This window comes from Psammomys obesus, unplaced genomic scaffold (assembly GCF_907164565.1).
Source record: "Psammomys obesus unplaced genomic scaffold, mPsaObe1.curated_primary_1811, whole genome shotgun sequence".
NCBI lineage: Eukaryota > Metazoa > Chordata > Mammalia > Rodentia > Muridae > Psammomys > Psammomys obesus.
The window spans coordinates 18,941,813-18,962,332 of record NW_026590062.1 but is presented as its reverse complement, the minus strand read 5'-3'; the positions used below and the strand labels follow the sequence as shown (position 1 = coordinate 18,962,332).

General features: G+C 42.9%; 1 protein-coding gene across 1 annotated transcript in view; it reads left to right on the top strand.

Moving 5' to 3' along the window:
• The window catches only part of Galnt17 (polypeptide N-acetylgalactosaminyltransferase 17), a 377,891-nt gene that overhangs the window by 152,060 nt on the left and 205,311 nt on the right, over positions 1-20,520 (top strand). Inside the window, exon 2 of the mRNA XM_055606411.1 lies at positions 1,915-2,098. Coding sequence (XP_055462386.1) covers positions 1,915-2,098 — 184 coding nt within the window. The remainder of the gene's footprint in view (positions 1-1,914; positions 2,099-20,520) is intronic.

Sequence of the window (20,520 nt, the reverse complement as noted above, 5' to 3'; positions counted from 1 at the left end):
CTATCTATCTATCTATCTATCTATCTATCTATCTATCTATCTATCTAATGTCATCAATCTAACTGTATCTTTCTATATGGCTACCTAATCATGTATCCGTGTTTATATACCTATATTATTTATCTGTCTACCTACCTTTAATTAAATATTTATCAACCTTTCTATTGTCTGTCATATCTATCTATAATCTATCATATGTCTATCCACCATATATCTATGTGTCCATCATCTAGATAGCTATTATCTATCACCTATCATATATCTATTGTATTCATTTATCACCTATCACATGCCTATCTATTTATCATCTGTCATATCTACCTATCATCTATCTATCTACCAACTTCCATCTATTATCTATCATCATATATCTGTGTGTCCATCATCTAGACAGGTATCATCTGTTTGTCTGACTATCTGTCTGTCTATTTGTCTATCTGTCTATCTATCCATCTGTCTATCTTCACCATCATCATTTATATATCTATCCTATTTATGTCGTATGTGTGCCACCACTCATGGCCATTTTATTCTTTGCATTGCCAAGTACACCACTGTATGTCAACATTACATTTTGATTACATTTGGGCAATGTGCATAAGCCAGCTATGAGCATGTGGTTTGAGTTTTGTGTGAACAGACATTTTTATTTTGCTTTGATGTACAACCAGGATTCAGGTTCCTTGGTCTTATGGTCACAGTGTTTGGCATGATGAAGAATTGCTAAGTTCTTGTCCATTTTTCATTCCTCTAGTAATGCTTTATCACTAGTGACTTTAATTAATTAATTCATTTTTCTGTCTCTGCTTTCTGAGTGATGGGATTACATGTGCACTGCCTTGCCTTGACACCAGATGATTTAAAAAGCAAACATAAGTGCTTGTGTTTGACTAAGTCTCTGAGCGTGGGTAAGGTGAGGCTATCGAGGTGTACTAAGTGGCTTACGCATTTGCAATCAATGAGAACCATAAACACCAACTTTCCTAGCGAGGCGGTTCAACCTCTCCCAGCTCTGCTATCTACACTTACTCCTCAAGGTCTTCCTGGAATAATGTGACAATGGATAGGGACCCACCAACATCCTGGAGGCTTCAGCTGCTTAGAGAGGGTTGCCATGGAAGGCTTCTTCTCTGTGTATTGTGGTTGTTGCCCTTATGGGCTTTTTTCCTCTTCTCTGTGATTTATCCTCAAACGCTTTGCGTTTTCCTTTGCCATTGAGATGAAACTGAAATAAAACCACTAGGTTAAGAGTCATGTCAAGTCATGGCTCATGCTTTCAGCTCATGGTGAAAATAATCTGTTCTTTCCTACTTCAGCTGCATCAGTACCTCCCCAACCCCCCTACCCACAGTCCAGTCTGTTCCCTGATATTTATTTTGAGTCCCTGAGGTCCCTGGAACCTTTCCCTCTTTGCAGACCTAACTGGCTGTGATTGTCCTTAAACAGAAAGGGGAGACAGGCATAGATAACACCCCACAGCCATCCCATTTCTTGGGTTCTCCTTGGTTTTCATTTCTTCAAGTCTTGGTGGTCTCTGTTTCCATGTGTTTCCAGAAGCAGAGTGAGGGAGACCCCCAGTAGATATTCAGCTGTGAGCGCAGAGCTCGGCCGGGCCTGAACCTTTCTCTCCATAGAAATAGCCCCATTACCATATGAACTAGATGCTGGAGTGCAGCCCTGGAATGCCAGGTAGGTAGATGGAGGAAAACCCGGAATTTAAGGTCATCCTCAGCTACATAGTGAGTTCAAAGCCAGCCTGGGTTACGTAAGACCCTGCTTCTAGATACATATTCTCAAAGCATATATATAGAATATGTAAACTGAGGTCATTTTTTTCTGTGCCAAGAAGCTCTAGAGTGCATGATTATCTAGGGGAGGTGTGTTGGAATAACTTTGTTTCCTTCTTCCTTCTAGGGTTATCCAAATCTCTCGGGCTCATTGAAGGGTATGGTGGGCGGGGCAAAGGGGGCCTTCCTGCCACCCTTTCCCCTTCTGAAGAAGAAAAAGCCAAAGGACCTCATGAGAAGTATGGCTACAATTCCTACCTCAGTGAAAAGATCTCCTTGGATCGATCGATTCCAGATTATCGTCCTACTAAGTAAGTTACAGCTCAATACCACCCCCACCTCCCAACCCTGGCAAAGCTGGCTGGCTTTGACGAAATCTGTGATATTTTCTCATCTATTTGTAACCACAGAGGGAGCTTTTGTTTTGCTCTGTCTCGGTTAATAAAGGGCTTTTGTTGCTTAGGAAATATTAGGTAACTTTTTAAAAAGTTAAGGGTTGGTGCAGAGGCTCCATCGGTAGCCCTGGCCTCCCTCCCTAACACCACAGAAGTGACGAAGGCACACACTCCTAACTCCAGCGCTGGAGGCAGGGGGATCAGGAGCTCTGGGCTGAGGCAGGAGGGCAGCATGGGCTAAGTAGTTACTTTGAGCCCAACCCAGGCTACATGATACCATCTCAGAAAATAAAAAGTGAAACTGTTATACAAGTAATTTAAAAAAAGTATAGAAAAAGACGTAATACAAAATGTTTTAAATTTAAAATATCGCCATAGTATTCTTAACTAATCATGGCAATTGTTGATGTTTTAATATCTATTATCTTATCTATCTATCTATCTATCTATCTATCTATCTATCTATCTGTTGGTCTATCTATATATGTCAGCTATCTGCCTATCATCTATCTGTTGAACTTTATTTTATCTATTTATTGGTTTTGGAGATAATGCCTTATTGCATGTAGTTTAGGCTAACTCAAACTTACTATGTAGCCCAAGTTGGCCTCCAACTCATGATCAATCCTTCTGCCTCAGCCCCCCGATGTTGGAATTATAGTCATGAGCCACTATGCCCAACATAGTGTCCCAGTGTATACTATACCTAGCATAGTGTCCCAGTACATACTGTCATGTACCGACATATGACAACTTTAAAATGTTATCATTGAGTCTGTTTTCCATAGATTATGAGTAATTGATGGATCACTTTTATCTTTCTTTTGAGTAAGCATCATATCACAAGCATATGTGTAAATGTTTGCATTCCTGTACGGAAACATATGTGTATAGGGGGTGGTGAATAGATAAATGTGGGCATGTACATGTGGAAAATAGAGATAGATATCAACTATCTTCTTCTATCCCACCATAGTTTTTGAGGCAGGGTCTCTTACTGAACACAAAGCTCACTGACTCAGGTAGGCTAGCTGGCTGGCCAGTGAGTCACAAAGAATCCTCCTGGTTCTGCCTTCCCAGAGCTGGGATTCCAAGGGCATGCCAACATGCCTGGCACTTTTATGGGTGCTGAGGGTCAAATTCAGGTCTTCACGCTTTCGCAGCAAGCACTTCAAACCCCCTGAGCCATCTCTCCGACCCCACAAGCTTTTGCTGTGACTTGTTAGGATCATTATGCCTACGGTTGTACCTTCAGGCTGTTTTGGTTGATTGTTGTGTGTAACACTGATCAGTCTGTTCTCATTCATGTCTATGTTTTGATTTGGTGTTCATTTCAGGCTCCGAATCCACAGGGAATATGTTGGAGACTCTAGATATATATTGTAGCATTCTCTTTCAAAGAATTTTAATTCCTTTCTTGTTGTTATTGGGTCTTTTTATTATTCTTGAGAACTTTGTACACATATACAATGGAATACAACCGTATCTTCCCATCTCTGGCCCCACATTCCCCACACATCTCTCTCAACATGTCCCCAGTGTCATGTGTTTGGCTCATAAGCTTGTGAGTGTGGGGATGTCCACGGGGGCATAGGTAACCCACCAGTTCATATACCCAAAGGAGTGTGACTCTTCCACCCTTAGCAGCCACCAAATGCCAAAAGCTCCTCCACCGAGAGTGAGGCTTGGCACCCATTCGCCATCCAAACTGGGACATTGAAAGTTCCTATTTACTATGTAGGAACACACTCTGGTTTCTCAAATCTCCATTTTCTTTAGATTTTCAGTGTCTCCCTTTTATTCCCATTTAGAATGTGCCCTCGCTTGCAGTAGATTATTTCTCTTTTCAAATGGGTTTTGTGCAAATCAGTTAAGTATCCTGGTTACTGAGAAAAATAAATTCAAGATAAAGAAAATTATCTTAAATGGATTTAAAATTACAGCATTAGCTGAGAAACCCGTTAAATCTCTCTCTGCCTCTAATAAGTGCACATTCATTTGGAATCAGTAGGAAAAATATACATCACCCCTGTTGCATGCTATTTTGTCTTCCTGGACTTGCGTTCTCAAAAAAAAAAACATCTGGCAGTTTTCACGTCCTGATACTTTCTGATTAGCATTTCTTATTTCCATGTTGGCAAATAAACATGGCCCTGTTTTTTGCTCTCTTATGAGACTGGAAGGGCCCCCAACATGCAGTTTTGTAGAAATGGCTCAGCTGAACAGAAATCAACGAGCATCCATTATACACCCTGATTGGCTGCACCCTGAAGATGGACTCATACAAGGGACATAGTCCTAGTCTACTCATTTCCTGTCTGGGGAGGGAAACAGATAGGTGAGGAGGTCCTTCCAGTGCAAGGGGACCTATGCAATATGAGATCCTGTTGTGCAAATTTGTTCTGGGGAGATTAACAAATGTTTGTTCTCTCAATATAGGGAGACTTTTGTTGCGGTGACAAACTATCTAATAGGAAGAAACTTAAGGAGGAAAAGATTTGTTTTGGCTCATAATGTAAGGGTTCGTTGTGGTGGGAAGGCTTGGCAGCAGAAGCATGAGGCAGCTGGTCACATTGCATTTGCAATCAGGACAGGAGAGAGTGAGCGAGAGAGAGACAGGTACAGAGAGACAGAGAGAAGAATATTGGTGCTTAGCTCATATTCTTTTTACCCAGTCTGGAAACCCAGTTCATGGGATAGTGCCACCCACATTCAGGGTGTGTTTTTCCACTTCAATTAATTCTGTCTAGAAAGCCCTTCATAAATGTGTCCTGTGGATCAGAATCTCATCAAGATGGCAATTGAGATTAACTATCCCAGGCAGCAATATCAGACCATCAGAATGATTCCACCTCATTCTTGGTGCACAATGAGAATGCCTGTGGTTACTTACAGGAGCAGGGACAACCTCCAGTGGCTACACTACCCAAGAAAATGCCTCTCTTCCCCAGCAACCATTTATTGGCAATAGATCCTTGGGGAAGGGGGCAAGGCCCCGAGAGCCTCTATTTCCATGATAGAACTCTAATCCATCTATTAAACTCCAGTCTCTTGCAGAGTTCTCAGCTGCTAAGAATTCATTCCTGGAGAACAGTGGTCCATAGCAGCCATGGCAACTGTACCCACAGGGTGTAAAGGGAGGGTCTGAGCATCTTTTGCTCAGAAAAGCTTGAAGGACACATAGGATGAAGCATCTGGAGAGGAGGGGAGGCTAAGAATGGACCAGACCAGGAGAACAGCAAGCAAACTTTGGGTATGTTTCTCTTCAGTAGAAACTCTCAGCATCTCCCAGTGGTGTGGCATGATGGAGTGCGCCCACATTTACTTTTGGCTTCTTCTGAGGCTGCTAATATGATGACAAAGGGGCACAGAGCATGGAAAGGAAAAACTGAACAAGGTAATTGGTACTATCACCTAAAAAACACCTAAAGAACGTTGGAAGGTGGACAGAGAATGGATAAATGCTAATAGGTAGCCAGTTAGAGAAACTAAGACCTAACTTCTCATGTGAGTTGGGTGGATGTTTGTTTTAGTTTTAATTCTGTCACGTTATAAATACCCTTATGAAAAGCAACTTAAGGAGGAGTTTCTTTGGCTTATAATTCTAAGGCGCAATGAATCATTTCAGGGAAGGTGAAGGCATGGACTCAGCAGCTAGTCATGCCACATCTATAGTCAAGAAAGAAAAAAGTACATCCTACCTTGCTTGCTTGCTGATGCATCTCAATTACTTCTATATATTCAGGGCCCAACCCACAAAACACTGCTGTGCACATTCAGGGTGGGTCTTTCCTCTCTCTTCAGTTAACAATCAAGACAACCCCCCCACAGACATGCCTACAGGCCTATCTGATCTAAGCAGTCCCTCAGTTGAAATTTTCCTCCCAAGGTGATTCTACATTGGCAAGTTGATAGTTAAAGCTAGCCAGATTATTAGAACAGGAGAATACAACTTGATCAAAACCCCAGGGACCCACTGTTGCATTAGCTTTCCAGGGGAGAGAGACAAGAACAGATGTCTGCTCATTCCAGACAGGACTATGACACCAGATCAAAGTAATGGGTTCACTGAAGTTTGGCTTGGCAAACTGATGAGTTTATTTGCCTTAGTGACACAGCACAGGTGCCAGGCTACTTCTAGGGACATAAGTGACCCAAGAATAGCGTGCCACTGAAAATCCACTCCATAACGGATGCTACCTGATGGAGACCTGCCTTTGGTTAATCTTCCACTTCTTTGATAGTCTAGCATCTCCCAAGATTCCTTGTAGCTGGTGGTGAGTAATGACCTGGGATCCCAGGTGACAGTCCCAAGAACCTCCGGTCCCTCCTTCTGTTAGGAAGTGTTAACTCCATTACTATTACATCAGGCCTAGCTATCTATCATCTATCATTCTGCTATTTTGCTCAAGCAGTTGTCCTAACTACCAGGCCAAGTATTATACATTTTCTCAGATGAAGTAAGGATGGTCATATAATGCCCAAGTGAAAAGCCATATACTGCTACCCAGGACATGGACAGGACAGGACAGGACAGGACAGGGTTTTGTTTTGTTTTTTCCTTATGGCTGGATGAGAGTAGGAATGGAAAGATTGTAGTCATATCTCTATTTTCTGTTGTTCTAGTTTCTTTTCTGTTGCATGAACCATTTATAACAAAAGCAACTGGGAAAGAAAGAGTTCATTCCATCTTACAGTTTCAGGGCATAATTCATCATCCACGGAGGCCAGAGTAGAAACACAGGGGAAGAGATCAAAACAGAAATGCTCCAAACAGAAACCGTGGAGGAATGTTGCATGCTGGTTACTGGCAGGCATATACTTAGCTAGCTTTATAAAGCTGAGGACCACCTGCCTAGGAATGGGGCTGTCCACAGTGGGCTGGGCACTCCTACCCACACAAGCATGCCTCCACAGGCCAGTCTGATCTGGGTGGTCTTTCCTTTGAGACTTTCCTCACACGTGGCTCCAGGATGTGTCGAGGTGACAGAGCTATCCAGGACACCTGCCTTCAGAGCTACATAGCCAGAGCCTGTTCCTGTCCTTTACCCTCTGAATTCTAGTTTATAGAAGTGGCTATGTCAGAATATACTTAACGGGGAGACTTTCCAGCTCTTTGACCTCTCTAGGCTCCCATACTGCTATGTGCAAAAGTTTAAAGAATCTGTTTGCCAGAAACCAACCCAGCTTTAAAAAGAGGCCAAATGAGGAGGAGTGGGGGGTGAGGGGGAAGGTGAGGGCTGGGAATTTGGGGCCTCCAGATGGTTGTTGCTATGGAATGCCTGTTAAACTCCATCTTTGCATAATGTTGCCTTACTCTGTGTTTGTCTATGTTGCATGGACATGTGCCTCTGTGGAGGATGCCAGCCAGCTTCAAGTCTGGCTCAGCAGGAGTTCTCCACATGTTGCTGTGAGGCAGGGTCTCTTATTGGAACTGTGGCTCACCTATTAGGCTGAGCTGACTGACAAGCAAGCCCTAGGGATTCTCCTGTCTTCACTTCCCCAGGACTGGAATTCCAGGTGTGATCACCATACCTGGATTTCTATGTGGGTCCTCCAGTTTGTAAGAAAAGCACTTTCCTGGCTAAATTGTCTCCCCAGTCCTGTCACACTTACTCTGAGACTAGAGAGCAAGGAGCCACAGACATCATAGCAAAGAGTCTACGAGCAACAAATAAACAGACAAATAACAACAGTGACAAAAAACAAAAAACAAACAAACAGCCCCCTCCCAAACCTTAACAATAACAAATGGCATTTGGAGAAAGCAGAGACTCTAGGCCTTAAAACCGTAATTGACTTCCAGGGAGCACCAGATGCTTTGTTTACAAAATGAGAACATTTCTGTTACAGAAATAACCATAATCAAAATAAATCCTATAAGTTTAAAATTGAGAAAAAGCAGGCAAGTCTTTGAAAGATTGAGAAATAGCATTGAGGAAATTGTTTGGATAAATAGGGATAAAAGGAGTTGGCAAGATTGGAGAGGGGAAAAAAACCGGATCTGTCCATCTTCATTACTCTTCATCCAAGGTTTAGCAAACATGGTAGAAGAGGGGCTGTAAGGAATCTAAGAGCTAGAGAATGGACAAGCAGTGTAAAATGCTGTCACGTGGACAGGTGTTGGCTGTCGCACATATGTACCTGAATTCACTGCAGCTGTGATTACGGCGCATGGTCAAGCCAACAGGAAGTCTGCATACCACTAGGCATCAGTCTTTAAACTCTGAGTTAGAAAGAAAGGGAGTGAGGTTGGGTGGGGGTGGGGGACATGGGCACGCTTCCGGGTGTTCTCATTTTATGATAGCATTTATTTTAAGTGTGTGTGTGTGTGTGTGTGTGTGTGTGTGTGTGTGTGTGTGTGTGTAAGTCAGAGGAGAGCTTATGGGAGTTGTTTCTTTCCTACTGTGTGGGCTGCAGGAATCCAACTCAATTGCCTTTACCCTCTTTACACAAACTCAGACTCAACCAAAAGCAACTTGGGTGAGGATAAGTGTTTATTCAAGTTACAAGCCAGGTCATCATCCATCATAGACAGAAGCCAGGACAGGAATTAAGGCAGGCTTGCTTGTTATTCTGTACAGATTTGCCTCTTATCAAGACACTTCCATCACAGCCAAATGTTACAGAAGAAACCATGGAGGGATACTGCTTACTGGCTTGCTCACATGGCTTGCTCAAGCCTATTCTCTTATAGTACACAAGGCTAGACCAGGGTGACACCACCCACAATGAGCAGAGTCTTCCCACACTGATCATCAATCAAGAACATGCATAACAGACTGAGCTACAGGCATGTTAACATGCAGGGGCATGTTCTCAGTTAGGATTTCCTCTTTCACAGTATCTGTAGCATGTGTCAAATTGACATGTCTAGCTAGCACACCAAACAAACTAAGTAAAAGCAGGGCTGGGGAGATGGCTCAGTTCGTAAGCACAAAGATCCCCAGCACACACACCCCAAAGTGACCCTACGGTTAAGGGAGTGGGGACAGATAGACTTCTGGATTTCACTGCCTAACCATTTGAGACATTTGCTGGGTTCTCGATCCAGTGAGAGACCTTGTCTTAAAAAAACAAAACAAGGTGGAGAATCGTGGAAGAAGACACTCAGCACAGATCTCTGGCCTCTATATGCACATGCACACTTTCTTACACACACACACACACACACACACACACTCTCTCTCTCTCTCTCTCTCTCACACTCATGCATTCACACAATTAAAAAAATAAAGCTATACCACTCCTAGGCATATATCCAAAAGATTCTCAAGTACACAATAAGGACATTTGCTCAACCATGTTTGTAGCAGCCTTATTTGTAATAGCCAGAAGCTAGAAACAGCCCAGATACACCTCAGTGGAGGAATGGATGCACAAATTGTGGTATATCTGCACAATGGAATATAACTCAGCAATAAAAAACAAGGAAATCATGAAATTTGCAGGTAAATGGTGGGATCTGGAAAAGATCATCCTGAGTGAGCTATCCCAGAAGCAGAAAGATGCACACGGTATATACTCACTCATAGAGATATATAATATAGAATAAACCTACTAAAATCTGTACACCTAAAGAAGCTAATCAAGAGGGAGGACTCTTGCTAAAATGCTCAATTCCTATCCAGAAAGGCAAAGAGGCTGGACATCAGAAGAAGGAGAAAAGAGGGAACAAGTCAGGAGCCTGACACAGAGGACCTCTGAAAAGCTCTGCCCTGCAGACTATCAATGTAGATGCTGAGACTTATGGGCAACCTTGGGGCAGAGTGCAGGGAATCTTAGGAAGGAAGTAGGAAACAGTAAGATCTGGAGAGGACAGGAACTCCATAAGGAGAACAACAGAACCAAAAATCTGAGCACAAGGGTCTTTCCTGAGACTGATATTCCAACCAAGGACTATGCATGGAGATAAGCTAAGACCCCTGCACAGATGTAGCCCATGGCAGTTCAGTATCCAAGTGGGTTCCATTGTAATAGGAACAGGGACTGTCTCTGACATGAACTGATTGGCCTGCTCTTTAATGACCTCCCCCTGAGGGGGAAACAGCATTACCAGGCCACAGAAGAAGACAATGCAGCCACTCCTGATGAGACCTAATAGACTAGGATCAGAAGGAAGGAAAAGAAATCCTCCCCTATCAGTGGACTTGGGGAGGGGCATGCATGCAGAGGGTGGAGGAAGGGAGGGATTGGGACAGGAAGAGGGAGAGAACCACAGGAGGGATAAGAGAAAAAAAAGAAGAAGAAGAAGAAGAAAAAAAAGAAGCAATACCAAACTAACAAAAATAAGGAATAGCACCTCAGGCATTGTTGTTCAGAAACATAGAAGTGGGTATGAGCTAGTTTATGCTCAGTTTTAATAATAAAAGTTCAATTAAGGCAAAATACAAGCCTACAAAATTTAAGTGAAACTAAAATAGAATTGCAATGTGTATGCAGTATAAACATAAAATGTGTGCTGGCGAGATGGCTCAGGGGGAAAAGGCACTTCTGCCAAGCCCTGTGACCTGAGTTTGATTCCTGCAACCTACATAGCAGAAGGAGAGAACCAACTCCTGCAACCTGTCCTCTGACTCTCTCTCTCTCACACCTGAAATAAAAATTTTAAATGTATATTATATGCAAGAAAATTAGAAAAATTACTGGTTGGACAATGCTATTCTGTGCTCTCTATTATCTATTTTTGAAAACTCTCTGTGGAATAAACCTGAAAGTAGAGTTTGGGGTAATCTGGAGAATCACCCACAGGCCATACGAGATAAACGAAGCCATGCTTTGCAAGTTTAGAGTGCCGCATGAAAAGTAACCAAATTACCCCGTGTTGTCTGAAAAATTAGTGTTCCTTCCCCCCTCCCCCGTCAACCTGTCAAAGAGTAGCAAGTGTCTTATCCCTAGAATAGGCTTCTCTGAAAATGAGCCCTGGGGTCCTGAGAAAGAGCTGCCTGGGGCTAGAACATTTTCTCTCCTCTAAGAAAGTGATCTCCCAGGAGGTGGCATCCTGCTTTAAGTCGCCTAAAAGCTCTCACAAGGATTGTGTTTTGGGATGGGATTAAAGTAGATGGATTTCATTATAATTTTAAACAGAACTCTAGTTGCTTTCATTCTAACCACCACGCTCTAGAAATTTGTTTTTCTAATAAATATGAATGAAATCTTAAGTAGTTGTAAAATTAACCCCTTGCTTGTCAAATCTCATTTTGAAACATGTTTTAAATTTAGATTAATTTATTTATTCACTTTATAGCCCAATCGTAACTCCTCCCTCCTCTCCTCCTGGTCCCACCTCTCTTCCTCTTCTCCCTTCCTCCCTCCTTTATTCCTTAGAAAAGGGGAGATTCCCCCTACTCAGCTACCCCAGCTTATCAAGTCATGACTGACCTGACTGACCTGACTGACCTTATGTATCCTCTTCCCCTGTGTCCTGGCAAGGCAGTCCCATCAGGAAGGAATGGTCAAAAAGCAAGCAACAGAGTCCATGTCAGAGACAGCCCCTGATCCCCTTACTAGGGAACCCACATGAAGCCTAAGCTGATCATCAGCTACATTTGTGTAGGGGGCCCAGGTCTACTCTGTGCATGGTCCTTGGTTGATACTTCAGTCTCAGCAAGCCCCTCTGGGCCCAGGTAAGTTGCCTTTGTTGGTCTTCTTGTTGTGCTCCAGTCACCTCCAGCTTCTTCTATACTCCCCCCACATTTTCACAACTGAAATATTATTTTGCTGCTTTATTTTAATTCTGTGGATCCCTTTCTTCTTCTGGACAGGTTTTTAAAATTTGTCTGAATCCGAAACTGTCAATCTTTCCATATTTTCATTTCCTGAGTGATTTAAAGCCTAGGAAGATAGCATCCCTCCCAATACTTATAAATATTCCATTCTGGTTTTGTCTTCTCTGATTGTCTTACACCTTGCTCCTCCATCCACAGAGAGTTTATTGAAAAATGTGGCACAGGTTTGGGGGCTTTTTTCCCAAATGTATGTATATCTTTATTATTATTATTATTTTACAAAATGACCTTTTCAGAATAATTTTGTAAGCAACCCCAATTCTTTCCTTGGAAGGAAGAGAATGCATTACATTTGATGTTTCTTACACAAGTGGTTTATTTTCCAGGTTGTGTGTGTACTCCTTTGGTCCATATCTTTTATTTTCCTTTTCCATTTTTTTGTTTTGAAATAAATTATTGAAAAATGGTTGCATGACTGAAGTTCCCTGTGTGTGTCAGAGAGGAACAAGCCGTAGCTAGGTCTCTGGGACATCAAAGATGTTGAGAAGGCCTGTGGACTATTTAAAGTCCTGAAAGGCCAGGTCCTGAAAGAGAAAGAAAATGGAGTGAGCAGTCCTGAGAGCAGGAGGGCCCTGCAGAAGTGACCTTGGTAATTTTTCCTGTTGTATCTTATTTATTTACTTCTGCATTCAGCACAATAAATGTGTGCATATATGAAGTGGGGGTGATAAATAAATGCATGTATATGTGGTGATCAGATAAGGGTAGCTGGAATCTCAGACTCAGTAAGTGTTGATGGTGTCTTGATGAGATACCCAGACTCTTTTCTGGCTCTTGATGAGAAATGTATTGAATCACTGCTGCCTCCCATTGTTGCTGCAGAGTACCAGCAATCCTGTCTGGTGTGGTGCTGGGAATGGAACCCAGGGCCTCACACAAGCAGGCCAGTGCTCTACCAAGGAGCTGCATGCCCAGCACTTCTGGTAACATTCTTTAATGTGTGTGTGTGTGTGTGTGTGTGTGTGTGTGTGTGTGTGTGTGGTGGTGGTGGTGGTTAGAGAAGAACCTCACGTCTTGATCCTCAACCTCCACTTTGCTTGAAGTAGAGTCTCCTACCCTTGTTCTCACTCGCTGGCCTTGCAGCTTTGGGGGATCTGCAGCTTTTTCTCCCATCTTGACTTAGGCGCACTGGGATTTTAGACAGGTGCTGTGATCTACTACTCAGCTACACTCCTAGCCCCACCCTGGGGTTCTGGGCAGGTCTGTGCTCATCACTGAACCATACTCTAAAGCCAGTTTTATCTGGGGATTTTGATTCAGATCCTCATACTTATGCAGCACCATGCTAAGCCATCTCTCTAGCCCACTTGGCTGAAGTTGTCTTTCTGTTATCATTCATTCACTTATTGTGTGTGTATGTGCATTTGTACCATGGCACATATGTGGAAGTCAGAATGTAATGTGTGGGTATTGGTAAAATAGGGATGCAGAGGGAAAGAAAGAAAGAAAGAAAGAAAGAAAGAAAGAAAGAAAGAAAGAAAGAATAAGGAAGGCATCCACAGAATCAGCAAAATGCAGCAGCTAACTGGATTTGGATGACAAGGTCCATGAAACAGTCTCTATGTTGAAAGTTGAACTTGTACTTGTACTGGGGAGGAATCTCCGGTTTCCTATATGAAACGCACATACTGTAACCCTGAGGCATTCTCTAGCATAATGGTTGAAGCTTGGGATGAGCAGTAGAAGTGGTTTTACTAATTGGGAGTAAGAACCCTCCCATGCTTCATATTTTGTGAAGAAGGTGGTGCCTCTGCTTGCCCATAGTTTCTCATGGTTGCTGTTTCCTTGAGATGACCACGTGCTATGCATCTGTCCAGCTTCGTTCACTATTTGCCAATGTGTATGAGTGAGGTTGATGACTCCAGAATCCAACCAAAGCTTTATAACTCTTAACTTCCATCCCTTGTCCTGATGTACCATTCATGTGGTGGTGTATTCATTATCTGGGTGTTCAGTTATCGCATAATCTGGGGGAGGGACCACCTTGGTACGGGGAAATCTGTCTGCTTATTGAAGCAGTTGCTGAGACTCCTGTGCACACTTTAATACCATGCCTGCCTGCCTGCCTGTTCAGACAGTGTGTGTGTGTGTGTGTGTGTTATTGATGAGCAGTTCCTGCTGCTGTTATCTTCAGTTTCTCCTTTGGCCTCTGTTTAATAAATCCACATGTCAGGGTTCTTTGGAATTCATTTTGTGTCCCTGAGAAAGGGTCCTCGTCCCTTTTATTTCCCCCCTGCAGATTCTAGCCAATTGTACCCCAGCAATGCCTGCTCTGTGCATGGGTGTGCGAGGTGTCTGTGGGATGTCACTGTGTTGAGCTGGGTAGGCACATGCATGTGGGGGGGTGGTGTCTGGAGATCAAGAATAAGGTCTAGATTGAGCATGGAGGATGAAGTCGTGCAAGCACTGGCAATGTGGACTAGCTGCTTGTCCTGTCACGGTGACAAAATACCTTATAAAAGCAATTCAAGGAAGAAAGGTTTATTCTGGCTCCCAGTCTGAGGGCACAGTAGGTCATGATGGGGACAGCTCAGCCACAGGAAAAAAGCAGAGAGACGAATGATGGTCCTCAGATCACTTTTTCCTTTTTATTTATTCATCTTGGGACCTCAACTCATGGAATGGTGTCACATACATAAAGAGTGGGTATTCCTACTTCAGATAACCTGGTCTAGACACCTCCCTTATAGACATCTCCAAAGATTTGTTTCTGTAGTGATTCCAGATCTCGTTAAGCTGACAACCTGTGTTGACCAGGTATTTTCAGGAATATCTTTGGGTGTATGTGGGCTGTTGTGATGCTATAATTCAATGGCATGAGCCTTTTCAGATTTTCCTCCCATGACATACATGATTTTTGACCTCTTGACTAAGCCCTTTTTAACAGAATCATATCTCTGATGATTGGTATACCTTGATTAGTTTCCTTTTGCCTCTCTCTCCCCCTCCTTTTCACTGGCAGTGCTGGGGAATCATACGTAGATGCTCTTCCACTGATCCACACCCTAGCCCCTCACTGGGGCATTCTAGGTAAATTCTCTGCCACTGAGCTACATTTCCAGTTCCTATCCAGAGAATTCTTCGAAAGTACTCTACCACTGATCCACGCCCCTCACCCCTGGTGTTCACATGGATTTTAAATGACATATAAAAAGTGAAGCATCCTAGGTACTACTTTCTCTTTCACAGACACCCACCCAGAGGGAAGCTGTCCAATAAATACTTGCTGGTTGAAATAATAAATAGGTCCAGGCTGAGGAGCCTGTCTGATTCACTGAGCACAATAATTATTCCCTTTTATTGACTGCCTTTTATGTTTTTGTCACTGTGCTGCATGTTTTATTGATCTCATTTTAATTTAACTACTCTCTGAAGTAGCTGTTACCACCTCTGTTTTATAAATGAGGCAAGGGGGGCCTGGAGAGGTTCAGAAGCCTGACGTAGGTCACCCAGGTATTGTGGAGCCCACGTTTGTTGTGTGAGATGTTCAAGGCTTGCAGATGCCGCCTTCCCCATCACAAAGCATTTCTAGAAACAATCATGCCTAACCCCACCTCCCACAGCTGCAGAATGGAACCTTCTAGTCACTCTGGTATTGATAACCTTCCACGCCTTCAGAATGGAGCCTTCTACTCAACTGGCGTTGCCAGGCGGGAAAGGAATTCTAAATGCTAGAGAAAAGGAGAATTCCTTTTCAGAATCTCTCTTTCCTTTCTCTCCTCTCTCTGTCTCTCTCTTTCTCTCTCTATTGCTTTCTCTGTCTCCCTTTCTTCGTGTGTCTGTTTCTTTCTCTCTGTTTCTCTCTACCCTCCCCTCCTTTCCACCTTCCTTCCCTCCATCTTTTCGTGTGTGTGTGTGTGTGTGTGTGTTTTCTACTACTTTAATTTTCTTCTGCTGATCCCTTTTAAGTCATCGGACTCAATATCCTAATACTAAAGAGGCTGAGTATGGAATCTGATGAGTTATTCACTATGATCTCCTTATACATAGTATGATAGAGTGAACATGACACTTTTTTATTTAGCTCAGGGGAAAAAATACAATAATATTAGGCTTAGGAAATGTTTTACAATAAAGTTTATTTAGCCAAGATGTCTATGATGGTTAACCTTCATTTCAACTGGATTTAGAATAGTCAAGGAAACATATCTTTGGGTGTGTCTGGAAAGATGATTCCAGAAAGGTTTAGCTGGGAAGGAAAGGTCCATCCTAAAATGAGTGGTGCTGCTGCATGAGCTGGAATCCTGAATAAATGTAAAAGGGGAAATGATCTGAGCATTAGCTTTCATCTCTCTGGGGTCAATGAGTTTCAACCTTATGTGCCTCACATGTAGCCATTACTTAGGAAGTAGGATTCTCAGTATTTTTATTAGCTGACTTCAAGCTGATGCTGGGACTGACCGTGGCAGTTATCCTTGTGTCTAAAGACCTTTAGTACTTAATTGTACATTGCAGGCTGTTGTGTAGCAGTTTCTTCTGAACTAATATATTATGTCCTGGAGGAAGGCTCATTAAGACTCAGTAAGTCAACAACTTACAAGTCTCAGGAAGTTTCTGAAACTCATACTGTTGGCAAGCTTTCTGCCAAAGGATTTGTAACTCATGAAGACGGCTGTAAGGAAGAGACACTCTCCCCCGCCAACCTGCTTTCAAGGAGCTCCATGGATGCAGCTTTTGTGAGTCATTACACATTCTGGGGTGGGATTTTCAGTGGCAAAGATATCTTTAAATTATGTGTGCTTTTGTAAATAATTCCTCATACATGATCCCATAAATAACTCCATTAAACTCATTGGCTCATCAAGTTGGACTTTGGTAGAAGTATTATTTTGGTCTGTCTCTGGTACCCTCTCTAGTACCAGCAGGTGTTTGTTTAGGTCTGCTCAGGAACAGTCACTCAGAGAGATTTGTTACCATGAGCAGTGTTTCACTCAGCCCAGCACATACTCAGGGACCCTCCTGCTTTCCAACAATGGAGCCCATGACTGCTAAGTTTTGGAGGGAATTCTTAGCGTGGCTCTTCTCACTGCGGCAGTGTGCTCCATGGGGAAAGAGACGCCCTCGTTCAAAACTAACGTTCCTGTGTTTACCTCTCTGTACGTGCCTAAAATAGTCATGATGTCTTCAGCAGAGGATTAGGTAAAGTGTCTCCTACAAACATGTACGTCCTAGTTTCCTTTTTGTTGTTATGATAAACACCGTGATCAAAAGCAGCTCAGGCAAGAAAGGAATTTCCTTGGCTTATACTTTCAGGACAAAGACCGTCATGGAAGTAAGTCCTGACAGGAACTCAAAGGAGGAATTTGAAGGGCAGAAACCATAGAAAAGCACAGCTTGCTGGCTCTCTGACAGGCTTAGTGAGCTTTTAAAATGTGGCCCAGGACCACCTGCCTAGGGAATGATGCTGTCCACAGTAGGCTGGATCCTCCTGCAATAGCCACTACTCAAGACAACCCCCAAAACATGGCCACAGGCCAATCTGATCTAGGAAGTTCCTCAATCTAGACATTCCTTTCAGATAACTGTAGGCTGTATCAAGATGGCAATTAAAGCTAACTAGGTCAATACTGTTCTCTACCCAGAGAATAATCAATAGATCTCAATCTCTTCAGTCATGAAGGACATTTTATGTATAAAGACCTTCATCATTTGTGGTCTGCACATAGAGTGAAGATTCCTCAAAGTGACAGTGAGAAAACCATGGAACATTGTGCAAAAGACGAGATCTGCATAGGTGTGAAACTGGACAATAACTCAGGCTTCTGGAAGAACAGGAGAGACTAAGCTCATGTATTCATGGGACTTTCATGTGTGTACTGCAGAGGGAAGCAGGCACCTCACATTGCAGATGGTATGTTCTTTTAGTTAATTAAAAAAATCTGATCAGCTAACAGGGCTTTGAAGATGAATACAGGGAAAAAGAATAGATGGGGCATATGGTGAGAACATATTTGTTCTTGTGAAATCAGGAGAAAATGTTTAATGTCATCCTAACCTGATTTGCATAAAATACTCTTATGCAGCAAATAAGATGAAAGCAATAGGATGTGACTGAACCTGTGCTTCTCTGAGTGTCACCTCATTACCACGAGTATAAGTAATTCAATTGGATAAATAAATTCAGAATTGTGTCAAGGAGATGTACTAAAGTTATCATGCCTTGGGGATTCCTGCAGTGGTAGATGTTGCGATGATAACAGAGTGTGATATGTTTCCAAGGATAATACTTTGGCTGTACACTTGACCCCTGGTTTAAAAAATAGCCTGCCCTAGCTTCATTTTTGTTGTTGTGATAAAATACTCTAATTAGGGAAGAAACGGTTTCTTTCAGCTCACAATTACAGTTATTGTGGGAAACTTGAGTTAAACATCACATCCCCAGTCAAAAGTAGGGAAAGAATGAGCACATGCATCCTTGTTTACATCCTCTCAGCTGGCTTTCTCTCTCCTATAGTATATCAGGACCTCTTGCCTAGGGAATGATGCCACCCACAATGGGCAGAACTCCTTACATCAATTAGCAATCCAGACAATCCCCCACAGACATGCCATTATCTAAACCATGCCAACCTGGTTTAGATAATGCCTCACTAATACCCTTTTCTATGGTGATTCTAGATTGTGTCCAGTGCCAGGTAAGACTAACTGATGCAGAGCTGTCTGTAGCTCTCAAGTGTTTCACAAACACATATGACTTTATTGTTTGCTGGCTTGTTTGTTTGTGCTTTGTTTTGTTTTTGTTTTTGTTGCACAGTCTTATTCATACCATGACCCTGAAGAAATTTAAATCAGCCCTGGTTGATTTGTGGTGAATGTAGCCCCACTGAGCACACTGAACAGCTGGGGATTGAACTTGGGTCATCAGTCTTGGTGCCGAATGCCTTCACCAGCTGAGCTTTCTCCCTAGTCCCCTCAATTGCCTTTGTAGATTTGGGTCTTTGTGGTGGTTGGAATGAAAATAGTCCCCATAGACTCAAAAGAAGTGGCTTCTTGGAGGTGTGGCCTTGTTGGTGAAAGTGTGTCAGAGGGGGTAGGCTTTGATGTTTCAGAAGCTTATACCAGGCCCAGTGTCACTCTCTCTTCCTACTGTCTGTGGCTCCAGGTGTAGCACTCTCTCAGCTCCTCTTCAGCACCACGTCTGCCTGTGTACTGCCATGCTTCCTGCCATGATGATAATGGACTAAACCTCTGAACTGTAAGCCAGCCCCAATTAAATGTTTTCCTTTAAAGAGTTGCCATGGTCATGGTGTCTATTCACAGCAATAAAACCCTAACTAAAACAGACATTTACATGATTCAAAGATACTCTTTTGACCACAGCCCCTAGTATGATTCCTTTAGTAGGTGTATTTGTGCGTTTGTGGAGGAAGGGGAATCCTGTCACCTGGCTTTGGGGTCTGTCTTACTAGTTAGGATTCTAAGGGTCTCTCTTATTTCTTTTTCTTTGTTTTTTAATCTTTTTTATTTTATTTTTTAAATATTAGTTACAGTTTATTAACTTTGTATCCCAGCTGTAGCCCGCTCCCTCATTCCCTCCCAATCCCTCCCTCCCTCATCTCCTCCCTGCCCCTTTCCAAGTCCACAGATAGGGGATGTCTCCTCCCCTTCCATCTGACCCTAGCGTATTAGGTTTCTTCAGGACTGGCTGCAATGTCCACCTCTGTGGCCTAGCAAGGCTGCTCCTCCCTTGGGGTGGGGATGGGGAGTCAAAGAGCCAGCCATTGAGTTCATGTCAGAAATAGTCCCTGTTCCCCTTACTAGGGTATCCACTTGGATACTGAGCTACCATGGGCTACATCCGAGCAAGGGTTCTAGGTTATATCCATACATGGTCCTTGGTTGGAGATATAGTCTCATAAAAGACCCCTGTGCCCATATATATTATAATGGTCCTTGTGGAGCTCCTGTTCTCTCCAGTCATACTAACTCCCCCTTCTTTCATATGGTTCCCTGCACTCTGCCGAAGGTTTGGTGATGAGTCTCAGCATCTGCTTTGATACACTGTTAGGTAGAGTCTTTCAGAGGACCTCTGAGGTAGGCTCCTGTCCTGTTACTTGATTTCTTCTACTTCCAATGTCCATTCCATTTGTCTTTCTAAGTGAGGATTGATCATCTTACCCTGGGTCCCCTTTCTTGTTTATCTTCTTTAGGTGTACTGATTTTAGTATGTTTATCCTATCTTATAGGTCTAGTACCCACTTATAAGTGAGTATATACCGTGTGTGTCTTTCTGCTTCTGGGATTCCTCACTCAGGATGATCTTGCCTAGATCCCACCATTTGTCTGCAAATTTCATGATCTCCTTGTTTTTAATTGCTGAGTAGTATTCCACTGTGTAGAAGTACCACAATTTCAGTATCTATTCCTCCATTGATGGACATCCGGGTTGTTTCCAGGTTCTGAATAAAGCTGCTACAAACAAATGTCCTTGAGCATCTTTTGGATATATGCCTAGGAGTGATATAGCTGGATCTTGAGGAAGCACTATTCCTAGTTGTCTGAGAAGGTGCCAGACTGATTTCCAAAGTGGTTGTACAAGTTTACATTCTC